At 48.1% G+C, this 23,698-nt stretch overlaps 1 protein-coding gene across 4 annotated transcripts in view; it reads left to right on the top strand.

The window, feature by feature from the left end:
* LOC144724539 (tensin-3-like) overlaps positions 1-20,625 on the top strand; it is a 96,455-nt gene extending 75,830 nt beyond the window's left edge. For all 4 annotated transcript variants that reach the window (XM_078603775.1, XM_078603774.1, XM_078603777.1 and 1 more), the window contains exons 19-28: positions 1,194-1,308; positions 3,498-4,780; positions 5,827-5,946; positions 8,394-8,516; positions 10,022-10,114; positions 11,002-11,172; positions 15,354-15,522; positions 16,637-16,705; positions 17,919-17,951; positions 18,197-20,625. In XM_078603775.1, coding sequence (XP_078459901.1) covers positions 1,194-1,308; positions 3,498-4,780; positions 5,827-5,946; positions 8,394-8,516; positions 10,022-10,114; positions 11,002-11,172; positions 15,354-15,522; positions 16,637-16,705; positions 17,919-17,951; positions 18,197-18,347 — 2,327 coding nt within the window. In that variant the 3' untranslated portion in view covers positions 18,348-20,625. The remainder of the gene's footprint in view (positions 1-1,193; positions 1,309-3,497; positions 4,781-5,826; positions 5,947-8,393; positions 8,517-10,021; positions 10,115-11,001; positions 11,173-15,353; positions 15,523-16,636; positions 16,706-17,918; positions 17,952-18,196) is intronic.
* The last annotated feature ends 3,073 nt before the right edge of the window (positions 20,626-23,698 follow it).

Here is a 23,698-nt window from a genome sequence, read left to right as displayed (position 1 = left end):
CCGTTGTTTATTGAGGACCGTCACAAATTCACATTCATTGCGGCTCCTTGAAATATAGATTTTTTTTGTTTCTTTTTACAGAATTAGAAGGAAATGGTTCTCATTGTTATGTTGGTCGCCGGCCCCTGCACTAACTAATGTGTACCCATTTATGCTGCTGGGTAGACACGCGGGGGGAGGGAGGGGGGGGAGTTTAAGAAACTTTGTCATGTTTCAAATGCCACACCGGGAGCACGAATCGAACCAGCGAGCTCAGGATTGCAAGTCCAGTCTGCAAAACACGGCAACATCCATTTCCCCCCCCGGCACCACTGCTCTACACCAGGGAAAAATACATGATATGATCAACGTTATATGTAATGATCCTTTTGCAGGACAGTGCCCATGACAAAAATGGGAAACGTTTTTTTTTTTATTTGTGCCTTTACACAACAGGCTATACAGAACCTTATTTTATTTACCCACGTCTTTTCTGCTATGAAGAAGGGCCAATTCCTGATATGTCAGCCTCCGGCTGCACATTTTCCCATTAAAATAATAAGTGCTAAATATCACTCTGGCATCTTATGGAATTATTACGGCACGCCACGTGCATCTTGCCTACATTCGTCCTCTTGATGCTTATTTTCTCCTTATCGGAAGATAGGGGTATGGTAATATAGGAGTAGTATGAATAGGCAGGCATACCTGGTACACGATTGATAGTACCACTCGAGTACAATAATCCAATACTCTGAGCCAACTAGCAGCGTCTCGGAAAATCCTGAGTGAGAAATGAAGCCCTGGTTCGAGTGTTACTGATGAAGGCAGTGATTGTCTTACTACTTCAACCAGAGCATGCGTCGCTGACTTTCTTTTGCGTGACGGGCCGTGTGTGACTCGTGTCACTGGACATCTGGACATCTTTAAAAATTAGCTTCATAACTCCTCTTGTTGTTGGTTGTTTGACTTGCATCCCACTGGGATTTTTGCACACAGCATTGGTGTACGGTATTTTTTTCTGCAATATTTTGCTTCCTTTTCTTGGATTTTCTGTTTGCACTCAGTCACACATTCACTTTAAGATGTTTTTTTGTTCATGTTTTTGTTTTTTGTTTGTTGCGGTTGCACCCGATTCAAGAGCCGAATGGCTCACAGGGCTATACCTAATAAATGAACTTGAACTTGAAAGATTGTGATTGTGTGTCGTACAGAGCAAGGCAGCTACGTGGAGATGGTCCCGTGGACATCCGATGTCTTCAGCGCGCGCTCCGCATCTCCCACCGCACGCTACTGTGCTGAAGAAGCGAAGCCTGTGGCCCCGCACAGGTGAGGAAGCTCGCTAGCGCTACCTACAACTAACTCCCAGCCATAACTTCTTGGTTCTTTCGGTGAAGTCACGTAGAAGGGAAATAATAAAATAATAAAATAAAACATAATAAAATCATTCTCACGACGTTTCGGCCACAACGCAAGCAGCCGTCCTCAGGTGAAGAACAGGTCTGTCGGGAAGACAGACCTGTTCTTCACGCTGTCTTCCCGACAGACCTGTTCTTCACCTGAGGATGGCTGCTTGCGTTGTGGCCGAAACGTCGTGAGAATTATTTTATTATGTTTTATTTTTATTATTTTATTATTTCCCTTCTACGTGACTTTACCGAAAGAACCAAGAAGATGAATCCCTGCAGTCACGAAAGCTTTAAATCGAAATCCCAGCCACAACTTTCTTTTAATATTTGCTTTATTTTACTGTGTAGAATTGTTTAATTTGTATGCTTTTTACCCTTTCCCGTTGCGAGACGTCTGCAAGTTGCAGGGTTGGTCCCGTTCACCGCTGAATCTCGGAACGTGCAAGCGGTTAGCGTTAATTTTATTTAGAAAGGCATAGCGCTATTGTTTTAAAGACATTGTACTCACCGCAGAGAACTGTAGATACACGACCGCACTCTATGACAGCTGGCGCTGACCTGAAGACGTATCGATAAAGTTATTTTATTATGACGTACATGTTCGTCAATCGATGACATGTACGTCATCGGAATGGGAAAGGGTTATATTGATCTGATGCCGCATTGGGTGGCAGATTTGTGCCCGAATTCGCCACGTGTTAACCAAAAATAAATTGACTTGACTTGACTATTGGCATGCACTGCACTGCAGCGCCGAGCGGTTAGTGCGTTTGTCGCCCATTTCAGAAGTTCCCAGTTAAAGCCCAGCGGCCGCCCTGTTTAATAATGTTGGCGTATTATCTGTAAAAAAATGTGCCCTCTGCTTCACAGTTGAACTTTAAGATCCCATGACGTTATTCAACAAAGAGTAGGCCGTGTGCACCGGCAATCATGGTCCAAATTTGATCAATTACTCACAAATTGCTTAATTTGGAAAAAATCGCATCGTGACGTCGCCCCCTTATTGGCGGACGAATGCCGACTTGCAGACCACCGGTGCTGCGTTCTACTTGTTCTGCACAGCTAGCATTGGGTGGGGACGTCCTACATTGGGATGTTTAGCTCGTTCTATTTTTAAGTGTTTTGCATGTGGCAGGAAACCGGAATGCCCACAGAAAACCCACACGTTTCTTCTTGTTATTCTTAGCCTAATGTTCCCTTATATGGGGTCCACTTTGTTTGGTCATCGCTCTACACTCGCCTCTGTTCTGTGCCAAATGTGCCGCCATGCCTTAATTCCTCATGTCCTCCTTCAACATTTGCGTCCATCCTCCTTCCTCTATGTATTCCTCTTGCTCTGCTCGCTTGTAACTCCTTGCTCTGTACCCATTACGAGAAAAAGAATATCACAACCTCACACCACCGCCGCCATCTCCTGGCCACCTCAGAGCCCAGCTAAGCTGGGAAATTACAAAACCAAAACTGCACGATCAAACGTATATACGGTGGAAATTTTCAACAACATTGCCCTAAAAGGGAAAATAAATATGCAGATCAGATGTCCTTTCTTCAAAGCACACAGATCAAGAAAAATGGCCATTGTCCCGTAGCGTTGGCTATTTTTTTTGTGTGCAATATTATCGACAGATGTGTTGAGTTTTTGTTTTGTGTGCTTTTGCATCGCTGGAAATCCAGTACCTATGTGTACATGTGTATTCTTCACAGTAGTGTAGCGGTGAGCGTACTGCACTACGAACCCGGCGACCTGAGTTCGAATTCCCGTTCATGGCCAACACAAGTGACTATTATCTGAACCGGCCCTGGGCCTCCCCTAGGTCGACTCAACCTCAAATTAGTACCTGGTGTCGTGTGTAGTAAATATCACCACTTGGGAGACGAAGGTGGCCGGGCATGGTGTTGGCCACCCACCACCTCGTGTGCCATTCCAGCCTTCATAGCTGCTCACTAACAGCACTTGCCTCAATGGTCTGTTAAGCCTATATGGGGGATCTTTGTCTATGTATGAAGGCGGCAACACAGTGTACCTCAATTTATGTAATGAAGAACGTGGACTTTGGGTTCTTCTGTTTCGGCTATACGGGGGATCATTGTCTTTTCTATTCTTCACAGTGCTCCCAGCACCTTGACAAAACCGAGCGGCATCACGGAGCAACCGGGAGGCATCTCCACGCAGGCTTCCGTCACCAGCTCCTACATGTCCATGGTTGGTTACCCGACCAACACGTGGGCCCGCCACGGCGAGCAGCACGAGGAAGGCAGCCTCACGCAGGCCCTGCCCGTGGGGCCCTCCAGCGCGCTCCTCGTGAGCTCCCATCGCCTGCCTGCCTGCAGCAGCAGCAACCACGGCGGCGCGGGGCGAGGGACCTTGCCCACCTATGCCTCCGCGTTCCCGAGGTCGGAGAAAGAGGGCCCCTCGCACCTCTTCCCGTCCACCTCGTCCTCCTCGTCCGGCTCCCGCAACGAGTCGAGAGTCGGGCTGGAAGGAGCTCGGTCTTGGCACGCGTCCGTGTTTGGCTATCCGCCAGAGGGAGCGGAACGGTCGACGGCGACTCAAGGCGCTGGGAGCTTCTCCCTGCCCGCCTCCAAGCATCTCAACGGGCACCTTCCCGCCTCGCCGGCGACTTTTCACGGTTTTTCGCGCGCTCACCTTGGAAATCCCGGAGCCACCGGTGCGGGGCAGAGCGACGCGCGGCAGGAGCGCCTTGGCAGCGAGACATTGCTGAGCTTCGCAGCGCCACCGAATGGTGCGCCGGGCGGTCTGCACTGCAACGGAGGGGTCGGCCACAAGAGCGGCACCAGCAGCCGGTCGAGCTACAAAGGCGCGTGGTTCGACAGCCTGCCCATGCACTTTTCCGTCGACAGCGAAGGGGGCTACACCTCTTACTCGCACGCCAAACCCGAGCACACGCTTGTGCGCGGTTTTGACGGCGCGCTGCCAGACGTGTACCGAGGCACGCACACCACCGCGGCAGACATTCACGGCCCCGTCCTGCCGAGCGGGAATGCTCAGAGGCCGATCGCGGCCACGGCCGCCGCCACAACCGCCGGCGGAGGCGTGCCTCGGAATGCCCGGGAAGGCTCCTTGAGCACGGCGGCTTCGCTCGCGACTTCACGGGCGTCGTTGCCGGTCGGTGCCGCCCCGGTCTCGTGGTCCCTCCGCCGGAACAAACCGGCGCCGCTTACGCAGCCGCCGCCGCCGCGACCGCCGCTGCCACCGCGGGCGTCGTGGGAGGAGCATCAGCGGTTGCACAGCTCTGCGAGCGAGCACCGCTCCCCGCTGCACAGCGAGCTGTCGAGCCCCGGGGGCACGAGCACGTCGAGCGTGACGTTCGTGCAGCACGCGTCGCCCGCGCCGCGTGGCCCCGCATCGCCCGTGCACGTCACAGCCTCCGGTACGCGGCCAGCACCGGGCTGAGAGGTTGACTTGGGGCCCAGTGCTGGCGTCGTTTTGCTTTTGGGTGCATGTTTCACTCCTCTCCCTTGACTGTGTTAACTGCCACCCATGCTTGATGCCAAATACTCTGTTGTTTACCTTAGTTATTTCAGTTTGTCTTTTTTTTTCATGTGTACAGCTCAAAGTTACAATGAACAACACTCTTTTATGCAGCCACATCACTGGTAGCAATCAACAGAGCGATGCTGTGACTTAAATGACCCAATTACACCGTTTTATTTATGAATGTATCGTGTTTCAAATATAAATTACATGTTTGGGAGCCCCTCAATTTCCGAGGCCCCTGGCTGCAGCAGCCCCCGCTTCACCTGAGCCCAGTGACCCTGAGCCTGACCCCTGCACCACGGGACACATTACTGCACGGGGATCGAGCTGGCCAGAGCGCTCCGGTGGCCAATCTCGAGCCAGAGAGAAATAGAATGCACCTCATAAACATGAATCTCCGTGAATCAAAAAGAGCACACACTCAAAAACTGAGAACAAAAAATGTATATCGCTCTTTGTGCGCATCTGTAACCCTGTCAGTCCACTGCTGAATGAGGGCACCCTCACGCCACGTGGGCCGTGCGGGTTATTGACCGTCCTTACACACTTTGGTCAGTGGGGGTGGGTGAAGGCAGCGAGAATAGGGATGTGAGCTTATAAAATATAGAAATATGATGGATTATGCTGCAATGCTCTCGACTGTCAATCACGTAGCTCTGCAGCTTGTAACTCGTGTTACGGATGGATGGTCGCCCATTCAAGGACTTTCCAGACTCCAGCAAGCTTAGCTTCCCAGATCTGGGTGATTCGATGAAAGGAACATCACTTATAGAGAGCCCAAATCACGAGACGTGTTTACAAATCTACCTCGAATTACATTGATCGCCAATGTACTTGCGCCCTCACCTGGTTAAATTAAGGACTTCGGCAATCGGTCGGTGATTTTCATTGACTTTGAAATGTCATCTTACCGCTCGGTGTGGTTTGTTTGGCTTTCAGGTTGGCCAGATGGAAACAACTCGGGATCAGACAGGATCCCTCACTTCACCCGCAGCAACATCAGTTTTGTGCAGGACACATCCAAGTTCTGGTACAAACCTGGCATCACGCGGGAGCAAGGTAAGGAGCGTTGTGTGTGCTAGTGATTGAATCTGGGATTAACACAGACACAAAGGTGGCGTATAACGTGTGTCCATTTCATGTTCGATAATGAGCTAGCGCAGCTTAGATCTGGTTCAAATTGGTAGTCTTATGCAATGTATTTATTTTGCATTTGCACCTAGGCAGGCAGCAGCTTAATCATTTGCCGGATGCAGTGTCCTCAGACCGCCGCCAAGCTTGGTCAATGGACAGAGTCTTCAACAATATCCGTCATCGTCTGTCGTGCATCACAGCTACATTTTGGGTTGTGGCGTAAGCTTCGCCTGTGCAGGCTTTGTCGCACACAAGTGGCCTTGGCCAGTTGGGAAACGGCTGGGCAGGGCCCAGTCATGGCGCTGAAGATCAAACCCAGGGGAGCAGATCGCAGGGTGGGTCCACAAGGAATTGGTTCCTTGTTGACGATGGGAGCCACTCCTAGCATCGCGTGGCTCGTTGGTCCACAGCGGGTGCCACGATGACAGCTGGGGCAGCAGGCGGGTGAAAGAGATGTTACGCCAATGACTGTGATGGATGTTTAGAGATTATAGTCGAGATAAAAATCTGAGGATAATGTAGCCATCGTCATGCATGCTGCCTCACCTCCACCATCGCTTCCCTCTGCCAGATCTCACAGCTGTTGCAGAGTTGACATTCACTTTCGTCACATCACCTGAGTCTAACCTAACAGAATCCCACCATCTGGTTTAAGTATACAGAGTCAATATGTCCTACGTACAAAGGGGTCGTCCATAAATGACGTCACGCACCTAGGGGGGGGGGTCAGATTTTTGTGACGATGTGTGACGAGGGGGGGGGGGATTTGAGAAATGTGACGTCACGTCAAAATGCGCAACTTTAAATAAATATTGAATTGTTATAACAACACTCCTACAACATCAGAGTGCAGCGCCACATTACATACGTACTACAATTACGATAGTTTAAAGCGATTTGAAGCATGTTTTATTTTCAAAATGGAATTATGGTTTGGTGGGGGGGGGGGCAGAGCTTTGTGACGTCATATTTTAGGTAGGGGTCTGACTTTTTGTGACGCCGTGTGACGAGGGGTGGGGGGGTCAAAAATCGTCCAAAATCGCGTGACGTCATTTATGGACGGCCCCAAAGACCATCCGGCCAGGTTGTTTCGCGGTAGAGTGTGCGGTGCGCAATCAGAAGGTTGCGAGCTCAAAACCTGTTTCGGATGCTACAATGTGAAGGGAGAGTTAACGACGGTTGTCCTCAGGATAGACTCACCCCTTCCACGAAGTGTTGACATTTCCACCACTGGCTCAGGGCTGTAAACAGGAGATGGACGCTGCCTCTGTATCCATTTGAGCCGGATATCATGAAGACTTTCAGGATCATTCTTCAATCATCATCATCATCACAGCCATATGGCTTGACATCTTCCCCTCGGCAGCCACCATCTCTATGCCTACTCCAGTGGCCTGCCTCATTGAGCTGTCCACTCACTTCCGGTACATGTGTGCCTCCATATTTGAAGTTTTCGTGACAGCAGGGATCCATACTCTTTGGTTCTTTCGGTAAAGTCACGTGGGTATAAAATAAAATAAATTAAATCACGACGTTTCGGGCGCAACACAAGCGTCCGTCATCAGGTGGAACAGATGTGTGGAAACCCTCTCCGTAGAGGCGGTTTAATCTAGATTTGAAGTTGTCGTGACTGCACCAAAGAGTATGTTTACCTCCTTTTCCCTATTACACCTGAACCACTGATGTGGCACTGGTGTGTATGTATGTATGTTGCATATCTTTTGCACCTCACATAGTTAACTCTACTAATCGGAGGTGGGGGGTGGGGGAAGGACAACAAACTAAACACAAAAAGGAGTTCTAAAGAAATGAGTTTACAATCTATATTCCAAAGGGCAGAGCTCCAATGGCTTCCAGACGGCCCGCAAAAGCGCATGTGAAAGCGCGCGATACGGTGACCGTCTTTGTTCAATGGCCAGCCGAAAGCCTCTGCTGCGAGGACGACCGGAGTTCACGGGATTATGGTTCATGCACTTTGACGAGTTGTGTGTAGTCGTGTGTTGCCGACCTACAGTGCATCACTGTGTTTTTGCTTTTATGGCTTTATTTTGGTGATTTTCTAAAAGTTTTTTGGTTTGGCCATGTTTTTTTGTTGTAGTACAGAGTTAGACTGATGGCCTTAATCTAAGTTGTCTTATGGTTGTTGTTGTTTGACTTGTATCCCACTGGAATATTTGCACAGGGTTGGTGTACGGTGATTTTTCTGCAATATTTTGCTGTCTTTTCTTGGATTTTCTGTTTGCACTTAGTCACTTTAAGATGTTTTCTTGTTCATGTTTTTTTGTTTGTTGCGGTTGCACCCGATTCAAGAGCCGAATGGCTCACAGGGCTACACCTAATAAATGAACTTTGAACTGTGTTGACGTGTGCAGCCGTGGCGCTGCTGTGCCCACGCGAAGCCGGGGCGTTTGTCATTCGAAACAGCAGCTCCTTCCACGGGGACTTCGGGCTCGCCATGAAGGTGGCCAACCTGCCGCCCGGCGTGCCTGTACAGGGTGAGCGGCGCATGCGGTGATGCGGCCTTACGGAACACGATAAAACTAAGCGCAACTTTTTTTTATTTGTTCAGGTCGGGCCCCACTGAGCTGTATAACTCTTTCAGAATTTTCTGTTTGCACTTAGTCACATATTCACTTTAAGATGTTTTCTTGTTCATGTTTTTGTTTTTTGTTTGTTGCGGTTGCACCCGATTCAAGAGCCGAATGGCTCACAGGGCTATACCTAATAAATGAACTTGAACTTGAACAGAAGCGACCTGGCCACAAATAATATCTCAACGAAGTGACATATCACGTGGAAATGTATGGATGCCACGGTGGCGAGGTAGTTAACATCTCGCCACCTTGGCATCGATCTGGACCCTGACCCCTGTAAATTTGGAGTTTGCGTGTCTCTCTTCTCGTGGTCGAGTGGATTTTTCTCCTGATCCTCCAGGTTTTCCCTCCACATTTAGAATCAACATGTGTTTAGAGTATTTGGCTGCTATAAATGTCCACATGGACTTCGTTGAGCTATCATTTGTGGCCAGGTCGCTTCTGAAATAGAGCTATATTGCTCAGTGGGCCTTACCTAGTAAAATAAAAAGTGTGTTTTATAGTATAGCAGCCAAATACTCTATTTGTTGTATTTTGATTGATATGGCTGTGTAGATCATAATGGCCATGTCGATGCCACTGAACCATCAGACCTCATATGCGAGGGGACCACAGAAACGGCTGAGTAGGCCTCAGAGGAGGGCTCACCTGGAATGTTGTCCCAGGCTTCGAAAAACATTTTGGCAGACCTCCCATTTACATTGAGATTCTAATTCGGTTGACTAAGGTACAGACAGTCATCGACTTACGAACACCCGACTTAGGAACACGCGGACTTACGAACCAGCTTCCATTAAATATTAAAAAGATTAACATTGACTTAAAACACGAACTCGCACTATCAAACTGAACAATTTTGTTCAGAGGAGCGATCCTCCGTGAGATGTCATGAGTCGGCCTCGCGCTGGGAGTGAGTGTATGTGTGCGCGTGCGTTTGTGTATGTTTGTTAAAGTAGTGTGTGGGGAGTGGTAGTGTAAGGGTTAGCATGCTGCACTACGAAAGCGGTGACCAACACCAGTTACGATTATCTAAACCGGTCATGGGCCTCCTATAGGTCGACTCAGCCTCAAATGAGTTCCTGGTGTGGTGTGTAAACTTGGCCGGGCATGGTTTTGGCCACCCACCCCCTCGTGTGCCATGCAGGCTTTCATAGGTGCTACTCGCAAACAGCACTTGCATCCTACATTCTGTTGAGGCTATATGGGGGATCTTTGTTGTGTGTGGAGGAGCGGTAGTGTAGTGGTTAGCGCGCTGCGCTACCAACCTGGCGACCAGAGTTCAATTTCTGCTCACAGCCAACGCCAGTGACGATTATCTGAATGGGTCCTGGGCATCCCTTCGGTCGACTCAGCCTCAAGTATCAGTACTTGGTTGTAGTGTGTGGTCTGATTTGATTGGTCAACAGGAGACCTGGTGGATGAACTCGTCAGGCACTTCCTCATCGAGACGAAGGCCCGGGGAGTGCGGCTGAAGGGCTGCCCCAATGAACCCTTCTTCGGTGAGTGACGAGTAGACCATGGACAGCTGAAGCTGCCGTATTACACCGTCGGTGCAAGGGCATTCCCCCCCCCCCCCCCCATCTTATTACAATTTCAAAGTCAAGATTAAGAGGGCATCAAGAGCCAATGCCACCAATGTCACCATGTACTGCTTCCTACCTTCCTGCAACTGTTATAATTTGGCATTTGACTTAAGAGGTCTGCACTTTGTTCATTGATCATTGATCTCTTGAGTGCCTCCCTGTTGGGCTCCAATAGCCTCCAGTGGCATAAACATGTAATATGCCCATCGTAGAGGTCACTTTCTTCAGTAGACTACCACTTTTGACTTCCTACAAAGTGGCCCTCAATGCATTATCGTTCCGAGATGGACGATGACAGTGATTGGCCGAGTTGACACCTGTACAGGATTTTTTGTCACAACCACCTCGAGCTGGGCTGTCCGATTACTTGTGCAATCGATTACTCTACCAACGATCGGTCGGATTACTTAACTCATCCGATAACGCAAAACTAGTTGGAAAAACAAGCCTCACACGTGTGTGAGCACGTGTGCCGCTGGGCGGGAGGCGATGGCCGGAGCTCGTTGTCGTCATCGGCACCACCAGGCGTGTCACGGTGGGTGTGGCTTTCCGGAGGTTTCCCGTCTTCGAGTAGAATGGATGTTGGGATGAGGAGCATTTTTCAAGTGGAACCGAATAATCCACGCCAACAAAAAAAATTACTGGAACAAAAATGTTTGGTTAATTCATCGACTCACATTCCCAGCTCCAGTTACCTTCCGTACGTGGGTCGCACACTCTGACCGATGCGCTGCCCGAGCATATCGTGCCATGAACACGTGGAGGTGTTGATGGCGAGGCCGTGCTGTGGGCGGTGTGTGCAGGAAGTCTGTCGGCGCTCGTTAACCAGCACACGGTGACGCCACTCGCACTGCCTGGATGTCTGCGGCTGCCCGACCGTGACTTCGACGACCCGGGTGACCTCACCAAGGCCCATGACCTATGCGACGCTCGCACAGGCGGCCCTACTGGCTCCTCACAGCCACCCGAGGCCGGTCAGTGACGATGTTGATGATTACTGTGATCACAGTCAAGTCTATTGATGATCCAGCATGCAGTAGTTGACTTCAGTCACTCACTGCCAACCATTTGCCTCCTTATCGCCTTTCCATTGGAACCAACATGGTTACCGTTCCAGCTCACTCTTCGATCACTCCATCCACGTTGAGGCCTCGGTCAACCAGACACTGACTCATCTTGGTTCTTTCGGTAAAGTCACGTGGAAGGGAAATAATAAAATAATAAAAATAAAACTTCATAAAATTATTCTCACGACGTTTCGGCCACAACGCAAGCAGCCGTCCTCAGGTGAAGAACAGGTCTGTCGGAAAGACAGCGTCTGAATGAGACCGAAAGAACCAAGAAGATGAATCCCTGCAGTCACGAAAGCTTTAAATCGAAATGAGACACTGACTGTTTTGTCTCATCCACACTGTGCTTAGAGCAACACATTCACTCACCTACACGCTCACTCACTTACTCAACCATTCACTCACCTGCTTAGTCACCTATTCGCTTACCCATTGACTCATTCACTCACCCACTGACTCCCTCAATCACCCACTCACTCACCCACTCACTCATCTACTCACCCACCAACTCCCTCAATTCACCCACTCACTCATCCACTGACTCATTCCCTCACCCACCGACTCCCTCAATCACCCACCCACTGACCCACTCACTCATTAACTCACCCACTGACTCCCTTAATCACCCACTCACTCACCCACTCACTCATCTACTCACCCAGCGACTCCCTCAATCACTCACTCACTCACTCATTCCCTCACCCACTGACTCCCTCAATTCACCCACTCGCTCACTCACTGACTCATTCACTCACCCACTGACTCCCTCAATTCACCCACTCGCTCACTCCCTGACGCATTCACTCACCTATTGACTCCCTCAATTCACCCACTCACTCACCCACTCACTCATTCACTCACCCACCGACTCCCTCAATCACCCACCCACTCACCCACTGATTCATCAATCACCCACTCACTCACCCACTCACCAAATCACTCAATCACCCACTCGCTCACTCCCTGACGCATTCACTCACCTATTGACTCCCTCAATTCACCCACTCACTCACCCACTCACTCATTCACTCACCCACCGACTCCCTCAATCACCCACCCACTCACCCACTGATTCATCAATCACCCACTCACTCACCCACTCACCAAATAACTCAATCACCCACTCGCTCACTCCCTGACGCATTCACTCACCTATTGACTCCCTCAATTCACCCACTCACTCACCCACTCACTCATTCACTCACCCACCGACTCCCTCAATCACCCACCCACTCACCCACTGATTCATCAATCACCCACTCACTCACCCACTCACCAAATCACTCAATCACCCACCCACTGACCCACTCACTCATTAACTCACCCACTGACTCCCTCAATTCACCCACTCACTCACCCACTCACTCATTCACTCACCCACCGACTCCCTCAATCACCCACCCACTCACCCACTGATTCATCATTCACCCACCGACTCCCTCAATCACCCACCCACTCACCCACTGATTCATCATTCACCCACTCACTCACCCACTCACCAAATCACTCAATCACCCACTCGCTCACTCCCTGACGCATTCACTCACCTATTGACTCCCTCAATTCACCCACTCACTCACCCACTCACTCATTCACTCACCCACCGACTCCCTCAATCACCCACCCACTCACCCACTGATTCATCAATCACCCACTCACTCACCCACTCACCAAATCACTCAATCACCCACTTGCTCACTCCCTGACGCATTCACTCACCTATTGACTCCCTCAATTCACCCACTCACTCACCCACTCACTCATTCACTCACCCACCGATTCCCTCAATCACCCACCCACTCACCCACTGATTCATCAATCACCCACCCACTCACTCACCCACTCACCAAATCACTCAATCACCCACCCACTGACCCACTCACTCATTAACTCACCCACTGACTCCCTCAATTCACCCACTCACTCACCCACTCACTCATTCACTCACCCACCGACTCCCTCAATCACCCACCCACTCACCCACTGATTCATCATTCACCCACCGACTCCCTCAATCACCCACCCACTCACCCACTGATTCATCATTCACCCACTCACTCACCCACTCACCAAATCACTCAATCACCCACTCGCTCACTCCCTGACGCATTCACTCACCTATTGACTCCCTCAATTCACCCACTCACTCACCCACTCACTCATTCACTCACCCACCGACTCCCTCAATCACCCACCCACTCACCCACTGATTCATCAATCACCCACTCACTCACCCACTCACCAAATCACTCAATCACCCACTCGCTCACTCCCTGACGCATTCACTCACCTATTGACTCCCTCAATTCACCCAATCACTCACCCACTCACTCATTCACTCACCCACCGACTCCCTCAATCACCCACCCACTCACCCACTGATTCATCAATCACCCACTCACTCACCCACTCACCAAATCACTCAATCACCCACTCGCTCACTCCCTGACGCATTCACTCACCTATTGACTCCCTCAATTCACCCACTCACTCACCCACTCACTCATTCACTCACCCACCGACTCCCTCATTCACCCACCCACTCACCCACTGATTCATCAATCACCCACCCACTCACTCACCCACTCACCAAATCACTCAATCACCCACCCACTGACCCACTCACTCATTAACTAACCCACTGACTCCCTCAATTCACCCACTCACTCACCCACTCACTCATTCACTCACCCACCGACTCCCTCAATCACCCACCCACTCACCCACTGATTCATCATTCACCCACCGACTCCCTCAATCACCCACCCACTCACCCACTGATTCATCATTCACCCACTCACTCACCCACTCACCAAATCACTCAATCACCCACTCGCTCACTCCCTGACGCATTCACTCACCTATTGACTCCCTCAATTCACCCACTCACTCACCCACTCACTCATTCACTCACCCACCGACTCCCTCAATCACCCATCCACTCACCCACTGATTCATCAATCACCCACTCACTCACCCACTCACCAAATCACTCAATCACCCACTCGCTCACTCCCTGACGCATTCACTCACCTATTGACTCCCTCAATTCACCCACTCACTCACCCACTCACTCATTCACTCACCCACCGACTCCCTCAATCACCCACCCACTCACCCACTGATTCATCAATCACCCACTCACTCACCCACTCACCAAATCACTCAATCACCCACCCACTGACCCACTCACTCATTAACTCACCCACTGACTCCCTCAATTCACCCACTCACTCACCCACTCACTCATTCACTCACCCACCGACTCCCTCAATCACCCACCCACTCACCCACTGATTCATCATTCACCCACCGACTCCCTCAATCACCCACCCACTCACCCACTGATTCATCAATCACCCACTCACTCACCCACTCACCAAATCACTCAATCACCACACCGCAGGTCACAACGCTTCTCTTTCTGCTTCTGCCCTCGCACTGCTCCACTTTGGAATTCCCTTCTCATCGTCTTATTTTCCCAAGTGCTTAGAACAACCTTGCTGGATTCAAGAATTGTGTAACCTCTTATTTATTACAACGTTAATAGCGCTGTTTGTTTTTGGCCACTTGTTTCTGGCTGTTTTGGGGCTTTGGGCCTTAGTTCGGCAACTATGGTGAAATAGAGAATAGTGATCAGAGTGGTTGAAGATGATGATGACGGTGATTAGAGTGGTCGTGAGTATTAGAGTGATGATGATAATGACGATAATTTTCAATCTTGATACAACAGTCTATTATAGTAATGATGATTGCAAGAGTGAGTATAACTCGTGATTGAATATGATGAATGTTGTTAAATGTATCTCAGCAAAATTACCTCAATGTTCTATTGTAGACATGAACACCCTGCGCCAATCGGCTTGTTAGAAGATGTGGTGACGATGATGGTGGTGGTCGTGGTATTGGTGTTTTTGGATGTGGTGGTGGCACTTAGTGTTGGTGACAGCGATGGTTGTGGTGGTCATGCTGTTGGTGACCATCGTGGTGCCGGTGCAGCTACTGCCGTTGCTGCTGCTGACTATGATAATGCCGTTACTGCTACTGCCGCCACTGCTGATGCTGCTGATTTCTCTTTTAACCAGTGGGTACCGCATTCTTCCTCAATTCCGTGGAGATGGAGTCTCTCACGGGACCCCAGGCGGTCGCCCGGGCAACTGCGGTGATCATGGGCATGGCTGTGAGGTCCATGCCGGTTCACGTGCACCTGAGAGTGACCGAACAAGGGATCACGCTCACCGACACGCACAGGAAGTGAGCACACGCCCAACAGGGACACAGAGAACTTAATGGTCTTGGAATTATGGTGCTTTGTTGATGGCTGATGTTTCATTTTTGTGGACCCACCTCCCGTGGTGATTTGACTGGCGTCGAGGTGAGGCCAGCTGGGTAATGTTACAGAGGCTGTCTGATCGGCCACCCAGAGTCAAATGACTTGAGGGATTGCTGGTCACATGTTCCTGTTTCTCTGTGATTGGTCACCAGTCGGTGCACTGGTTAGGAAAAAAGAAGAACAAAAAATACCCGATTGAAGACTGCGCGGGCTGTTTGCACTGCTTCTGTTTATGCTCAGCAGCAGCTGAGATTGGGGCAACCCTGGAAATGTGTGATTTCCGCGACTGGCTGAGGACCCGCAGAGGGGAGATGAGCACCACTTCGTGCCTCTTTGAGCAGATAATCAATTTGACACTTCTGCCGACTTTTAATAGCAGGCAGTCATCGACATACGAACGGCGGGTTAGCTTCCTGAGACCCGTTCGTAAGTCGGTTTGTTCGTATCTCGAGACTCAATATTTTATTGTACATACGGTCAGTGTTATAAAATGTGTTTTGGTTCAATAAAAAATTGTATCATTGTTAAACTCATAAATAAGAAGAAATATTGTACTATTGCATTTAAGACTGTTATAAATGTTGCATAGTAATTAAAACATAAAATAAAGTCACGTGCAAAGAAAACTAAAATAACTTTTATTTTTACTTTCCTTGAGTTGAATGGTTCACTCGCATTGTGCATCACACGGGATGCTCGGATTCTTCACATCTCACGGAGGATCGCTCCGCCGATCAAATTAGTTCCGCGGTTTGGTTCGTACTTACTACCCAACGTTTGCCACCCGGATGGTTACAAATAAGAACATGGCGGTTCGTTCGTAAGCGCGGATGTTCTCATGTCGGGCGTTCGTATCGCAGGGCACTGCCTGTGTGACCCGTGAATCGGTTAACGACGATGGACATTCCTATCCAACACCGACAGTTGCTATGGAAGGTATCGGACGGCTGTTGTGCGCGTCGGCATAGGATGAAAGCAGCCACGACAAGTCAGTAACGCGTGGAGTTGACGCTTTGTTGTTTGATATTGCCCCAGGCGCTTCTTTAGGCGCCACTATCCGGCTGAATCCATAAGCTTCTGTGCCATGGTTCCTGATGTCACAAGGTGCGTTTTTACACTGCACACATAAGTCATTGTTTGGTTAAGCATGTAAGTGAAATGTGCATGCATTTGCACGTGTATTGTGTGTCTGTAAAAATATGTATGCGTGTCTATGTCACGCATACATATTGGGGTGTCATGGTGGCGAGATGTTAACTACCTCGCCTGGCATGCAGGAGGTCGTCGGTTCGATACCAACTCTGACGCTTGCTGTATATTTGTAGTTGTCCTGTTCTCCCTGTGATTAGGTGGATTTTTATCCGGGTCGTCCGGTTTTTCCCTCCACATTTATAATCAACGTGCATTTAGAGTATTTGACTATCTATAAATGTCCATGTTGATAAGCCACTTCGTTGAGCTATCATCTGTGGCGAGGTCGCTTCTGAAAAAGAGTTGTATAGATCTGGTAAAATAAAGTAAAATAAAAAAAATTGTTTAGTTTTAGTTCAATAGTTATGTATGTGTTGTGCGCGGGGAGCGGTAGTGTAGCGGTTACCGCTTTGCGCTACAAACCTGGCGACCGAGTTCGATTCCCGTTCATGGCCAGCACCAGTGACGATTGTCTGAACCGGTCCTGGGCCTCCCCTAGGTCGACTCAGCCTCAAATTAGTACCTGGTGTGGTGAGTAAACATCGCCACTGGGGAGTGGTACTGGCCACGCATCCCTTTGGGTGCCGTGTCAGCCTTCGTAGGTGCTCGCTAACAGCACTTGCCCCAACAATATGTTCTGGCTACATGGGGAATATTTGTCTAGCAATGGCATGAGGGTTGAAACAAAATTAGAATGACTTTGTGGGAAGTCAAGACTGGTTGTCCTCCAGTCACACTGGCACTTGCCATCGGAATGTGTAATTGCATCACAGGCTCAGAGCTGTCGATTGAGATGGATGATGATCGATATTCCTTTGAGCAGGGAGACTGAACGAGGTTTCTATCTCAACGAACTGGCCAAAGCACATCGCATCAATGATTTTCTCCTTTGTTGATGGAGACATTTAAAAGTAACATGAACCTAATGAAAATTAACATTCTAGCCCTTTCGCTTTTGCAGAGGCTCATAGATATTAAAAAATACGCGAATGCATTCTTTATATCTGTATATTATTTATACGTCAATGCAGCGCATATACAACGCCTGTAAATGCGTTATCCAATTAGAATAATTTCACGTGCAGAAGCCTTAAATCGTTTTCGTTTAATGTGTCCTTGTTTGAAGGTGGCCCATGGCTGAAGACAAGCCTGCGGCAAAGTAAGTACCCTTGCTCACAGTTCTGACACATCATACCAGACTGGCGTTTTTCGATCATACTGGTATGACGCCCCCCACCCCAAGTACTGTAAGCACTCGGGAGACAAAGCTGGCCGGGCGTGGTATTGGCCACACACCCCCTCATGCGCTGTGCCAGCTTTCATGGGTGCTCGCTAACAGCACATGCCGTTCAAGGCTAAACGGGGGAATGTTTGTCTTTGTGCCGTGGCGGGTGACTTGTGCAGGATGTTCGGCCTCGTGGCTCGCGAGGCTGGCAGCGTCTCGCACAACGTTTGCCACCTCTTCGCCGAGGAGGCTGACTCCCCGGGACATCGGGCCGAGAGCTGGGTCCAAGCGGCATCGCAGATCCTTCACCTGTGCTCCAGGCCTCATTGAAGTCCAACGGAGGCCACGCGAGGAGGCCGCCTTTCAAGCTGGATGGCAGCAAAGCCAAACATGACAAAACTACTAAATCTCTTGGGCCTTAATTCCACTTTCTTAACTTCCACAGGATTCCATTACAGTGGCCTCCGTTCACTTTCACAGAGATACGTTTCAGAAATCTCCGGTTTTACAGAGCTATATTTATGGAACTGCCTTTCATATTCTACAGAGATTTATTAAAAAAGTCAAAATGTACGTCCATTCACTTGTATAACGAAGATTATTCTGTGGACATCGCTTTTACATGTTTGACATGTGCACGGTGTAACTTTCGTAGATGCGTTTGAAAGCGAACGAAGGCTGACGAAGGCACAACCATCGTTTGTAGCTTTGCGCTTATTTGCTTTAAATTGCCAACCTCCATTGACTCTGGTCCGTGAAAACCCAGCTTGATGAACCCAAAGGCTGTCGAAGTTGGTACACATTTGCCGTGCTGTACAATGACGTGGAATCAAGTATTATTAACCCGAAGGCCAGTTGGGCCTGATTCTTGCTGTTCATTTTCCATTACAGTTATGAGTTCAAACAAGAAACAACAACAACAACACTTATTTATTTATTCAGCTGAAGCATCAGTAATTTATTGTGTTACTGTAATTAGAGTGTGCGGTCATTACGCATTTCATATTGTCAGATATATTCGATGAGTGTGTTCAGGTAGTGACGATAATTTAAAGTATCGCATGCCTTCATGATGCAATTGGTGAAAAGCTTTCAATGTTCATGAAGAAAAGTGTTACACTTCTATCGGAGAGGTGTCGTATGTTGTAATGCAGCCTAGGTGTTTCAGTGTATGTAATAAAATGTTTCATATATATTATTTACTACATCCACCGTCCGAATACTAAATAGGGAAAGCGCCACTTTTAAACATGGATGGACATTCTAGATTTGAAGCTTTTGTGATTGCAAGGATTCATACTCTTAGTTCTTTCGGTAAAGTCACGTAGGTAAAAAATGAAATTAATAAAACTAAAACAATAACACCTGATGACGGAGACTTGTGTTGCCTCCGAAACGTCGTGATTTTTATTGTTTTATTTTTATTAATTTCATTTTTTACCTACGTGACTTTACCGAAAGAACTAAGAGTATGGATGGACATGTCGTGGTGGTGTGGACAAATCATCGCGTTCAGGTACCGAGGCTGCATCTCTGAGCACCTGGGTTCAAGTCTCAGTTTAACCGAGAATGAAACATTTCGCTAGTGCCAAAATTGTTGAGTTTATTTCTTCCCATGCATTTATTGACAATGGGACTAAACGCACCGCCATATATGATTGTTTTTATATGGTTGTTTTTGTTTGTTTGTTTTTCACCACTGGCTGTGAGCCAGTGGTAAAAAAAATTCAAAATTATTAGGATGAGAGCCATTTCCTCGATTGGAAGATCACGGTTTTTTTTTTCCACAAAGATGGTAGCCATTTTATCGATCCCAGAAAGAGAATGGGCTAGGTCGACCTCCAACTAGTCAGTGTAATTTCATCCTTCTGACCGTTAGTCGAGGGCTCTGACCTTTAGCAAGAGTGCCCTCTGACCCCCACCGCTGGCTCAGGGCCACCAATTTTGAGGAGCATCGGTCCTTTGTTCGTTTGAACAGGCGAGACACTTCGACCTTTAACATAATTTGGCTGTATAGTATCCCGTCAGCATGTAACAATGCGCAGTTTTTTTGTATTGCCATGTTCACTGCGTTCGTGGAATCGTGTGCTTAAAGAGCTCATTATTGTACGCTCAAATGTTGCCATGCAATTGGATCCCCTGTGACAAAATCACTCTTGATTGCTCCCGATCGCCTCGGATCACGGAGGCAAAGCAGGCTGGAGCCTGGATGGTGTGGATGGGCAATTACAATGCACATAACAGGTTGGGAAGCAGAGGTCAGAGAACAATGCATGTTTTCTGCAGCAATAGACATTGTACTGTATATCTATGCTCCCATATCTATCATCCCTGTCTTTACCAATCCACCCTGTCCAGTGAATCGACAAAAGGGCTTCACGTGAACATTGTATTTGGTTCACAGGAACCCATGCAGCTGCTAGAGATTTCATTTGCAACTTAACAGGAACAATAATTGATCCTTGAATCGATTCGTGACCTTGGGTCGTGACAATCGAATTGTTGTGAGATGGAAGAATCACTGCGTGCCTTGTATCTTGCTTGTGAGGGTACAATTTTGCTGTACGTTTTTTTTTAATCGACGTTATTCCAGTTAGCCAGTTTTTAAGACATGTCATTGGGATACCGATATGTAATATGTGCCTTAGATTCTGGTCTAAGCCTCCAGCCATCTGTGCGAAAGGAAATAAGGTGTGTGTGTGTGTGTGGCAGTTATAAGTTATTAAGTACGAAATTATATGTAACGGTAGTAATGTATTACACGATAGGTGGCATTTATTTGTTTGGACCAAACATCTCAATTATAACATTTTGTGTCGTATATTGATGAGCATTCTACCAAATATGGGTCGGGTACAGTGAGGGACGAAAGTATTTGATCCCCTGCTGATTTTGTACGTTTGCCCACTGACAAAGAAATGATCAGTCTATAATTTTAATGGTAGGTTTATTTGAACAGTGAGAGACAGAATAACAACAAAAAAAATCCAGAAAAACGCATGTCAAAAATGTTATAAATTGATTTGCATTTTAATGAGGGAAATAAGTATTTGACCCCTCTGCAAAACATGACTTAGTACTTGTTGGCAAACCCCTTGTTGGCAATCACAGAGGTCAGACGTTTCTTGTAGTTGGCCACCAGGTTTGCACACATCTCAGGAGGGATTTTGTCCCACTCCTCTTTGCAGATCTTCTCCAAGTCATTAAGGTTTCGAGGCTGACGTTTGGCAACTCAAACCTTCAGCTCTCTCCACAGATTTCCTATGGGATTAAGGTCTGGAGACTGGCTAGGCCACTCCAGGACCTTAATTTGCTTCTTTTTGGGCCACTCCTTTGTTGCCTTGGCCGTGTGTTTTGGGTCATTGTCATGCTGGAATACCCATCCACGACCCATTTTCAATGCCCTGGCTGAGGGAAGGAGGTTCTCACCCAAGATTTGACGGTGCATGGCCCCGTCCATCGTCCCTTTGATGCGGTGAAGTTGTCCTGTCCCCTTAGCAGAAAAACACCCCCAAACCTCCATGTTTGACGGTGGGGATGGTGTTCTTGGGGTCATGTACAGCATTCCTCCTCCTCCAAACACGGCGAGTTGAGTTGATGCCAAAGAGCTCCATTTTGGTCTCATCTGACCACAACACTTTCACCCAGTTGTCCTCTGAATCATTCAGATGTTAATTGGAAAACTTCATACGGGCATGTATATGTGCTTTCTTGAGCAGGGGGACCTTGCGGGCGCTGCAGGATTTCAGTCCTTCACGGCGTAGTGTGTTACCAACTGTTTTCTTGGTGACTATGGTCCCAGCTGCCTTGAGGTCATTGACAAGATCCTCCCGTGTAGTTCTGGGCTGATACCTCACCGTTCTCATGATCATTGCATCTCCACGAGGTGAGATCTTGCATGGAGCCCCAGGCCGAGGGAGATTGACAGTTCTTTTGTGTTTCTTCCATTTGCGAATAATCGCACCAACTGTTGTCACCTTCTCACTAAGCTGCTTGGCGATGGTCTTGTAGCCCATTCCAGCCTTGTGTATGTGTACAATCTTGTCCCTGACATCCTTGGAGAGCTCTTTGGTCTTGGCCATAGTGGAGAATTTGGAATCGGATTGATTGCTTCTGTGAACAGGTGTTTTTTATACAGGTAACAAGCTGAGATTAGGAGCACTCCCTTTAAGAGTGTGCTCCTAATCTCAGCTTGTTACCTGTATAAAAGACACCTGGGAGCCAGTAATCTTTCTGATTGAGAGGGGGTCAAATACTTATTTCTCTCATTGTATGCCATGCATCATTACATTAAAGCACAGGTTAGGCGCTGAAAAACCTACAGCTGACCTCGTAAGGCGCAAAATAATTGTCTCTCGAGACACAAAGGCCTATGATGGAGGCAAAACATCCGATCATTGTCAGATTCCTGCTTTTTCTTTTAAGACTACGTGGATGTGACGCTTGAGTCCCCACAATACTCTTCACACACCTCTTTGACCTTGAGCCTTTTTTTTGCGTCTTCTGAACCATCACAGCATTGCTATTGTACGGTTAATCATCATTGGTCTCATGCCGTGGCATCAACCATCCAGTGCATTGCCATTGAAAACATGGGCACACTGATGTTGACCTCATTTCAGCCAATCGCAGGACTGAGAGATGAACGAACTCATGTTCAGATGAATGATCGAGATAGATTTAAGTTAAAAATAAAATTATTCGAGCCGAGAGCCAGTAGCACATTGAAACAATGTGGGGTTTCCAGTGCCAAGTATCCATGTGTAGCCACGTTGAGAAGCCAAGGGAGCCGTGGAGGCTAGTAAGAGGGTACAGCACACAGTATTCCCTCGTTATTCGCGAGGGGTACGTTCTGGAGATGCTGGTGAATAGCAATTTTCGCCGATAATGATATTTGCCCATGGAAATCAATATTTTATCTCATCACTTTATCTCTCTCTCGATGCAGTCGTGTGGAGTTCCAGATGCGATTCGCAAAAAGCCAACATCGCTGATAGCAAGTTCGTGAAAAACGAGGGAATTAACTGTATAATTTGACACGACTGTCGAAAAGTTTGATGGGGAGATGACTGTTCTTGCTTGTTTTCTGTGTTTCAACATCCATGGCCTTGCATTGAGAGTGGGCTGGAGAGTGCCGAGCCCCCCTTTACTGAAGACTGATGGCTCCTTCCAATTCGCATGCTCCATTTGCTACGCAAAATGTTGAAAGGGGGGCTGGACAAAATGGGCGCTGCACAGAGGAGGCGAGAGAGCGTATTTTATGATAGACAGAAGCAGATTATTGTGTTACTCATTCTGTTCAGCATTTAACATTTGTTTAAAAGTTAGTTTAACATTTTATGAGTTTTTATATATATAACCCCTCTTTAAACAAATTCACGTTATGCTGATGACGCTCGAACCGCTGCACCATTTGCTCAGATGTAAATATTTTATTTCAATTAAAACATTTATTTGGAGAAATGGTGCAGCCCTGCAATTGCCCACTCACAAGCACTGCTATTGAAAGGGCCTCCACCAAAGGGCGTGCTAGAGAGTGTGTTTTTGCCTACTCTTCCACGCTAGCCAGACGTTTTAAAAGAGATTGCCTTAGTAGTGATAACTATTTTCTGGTCAAAGTTCAATCCAGAATTTCTGTGTAATGTGTTTCTTCCAAACTGAGCACGTGACACAGCAGCAGC

The sequence above is a fragment of the Lampetra planeri genome, chromosome 21, assembly GCF_965212315.1.
Source record: "Lampetra planeri chromosome 21, kcLamPlan1.2.h2, whole genome shotgun sequence".
In the NCBI taxonomy this organism is placed as follows: domain Eukaryota; kingdom Metazoa; phylum Chordata; class Hyperoartia; order Petromyzontiformes; family Petromyzontidae; genus Lampetra; species Lampetra planeri.
Note: the sequence above shows the minus strand (reverse complement) of the source record. Positions and strands in the feature narration are given on the sequence as shown.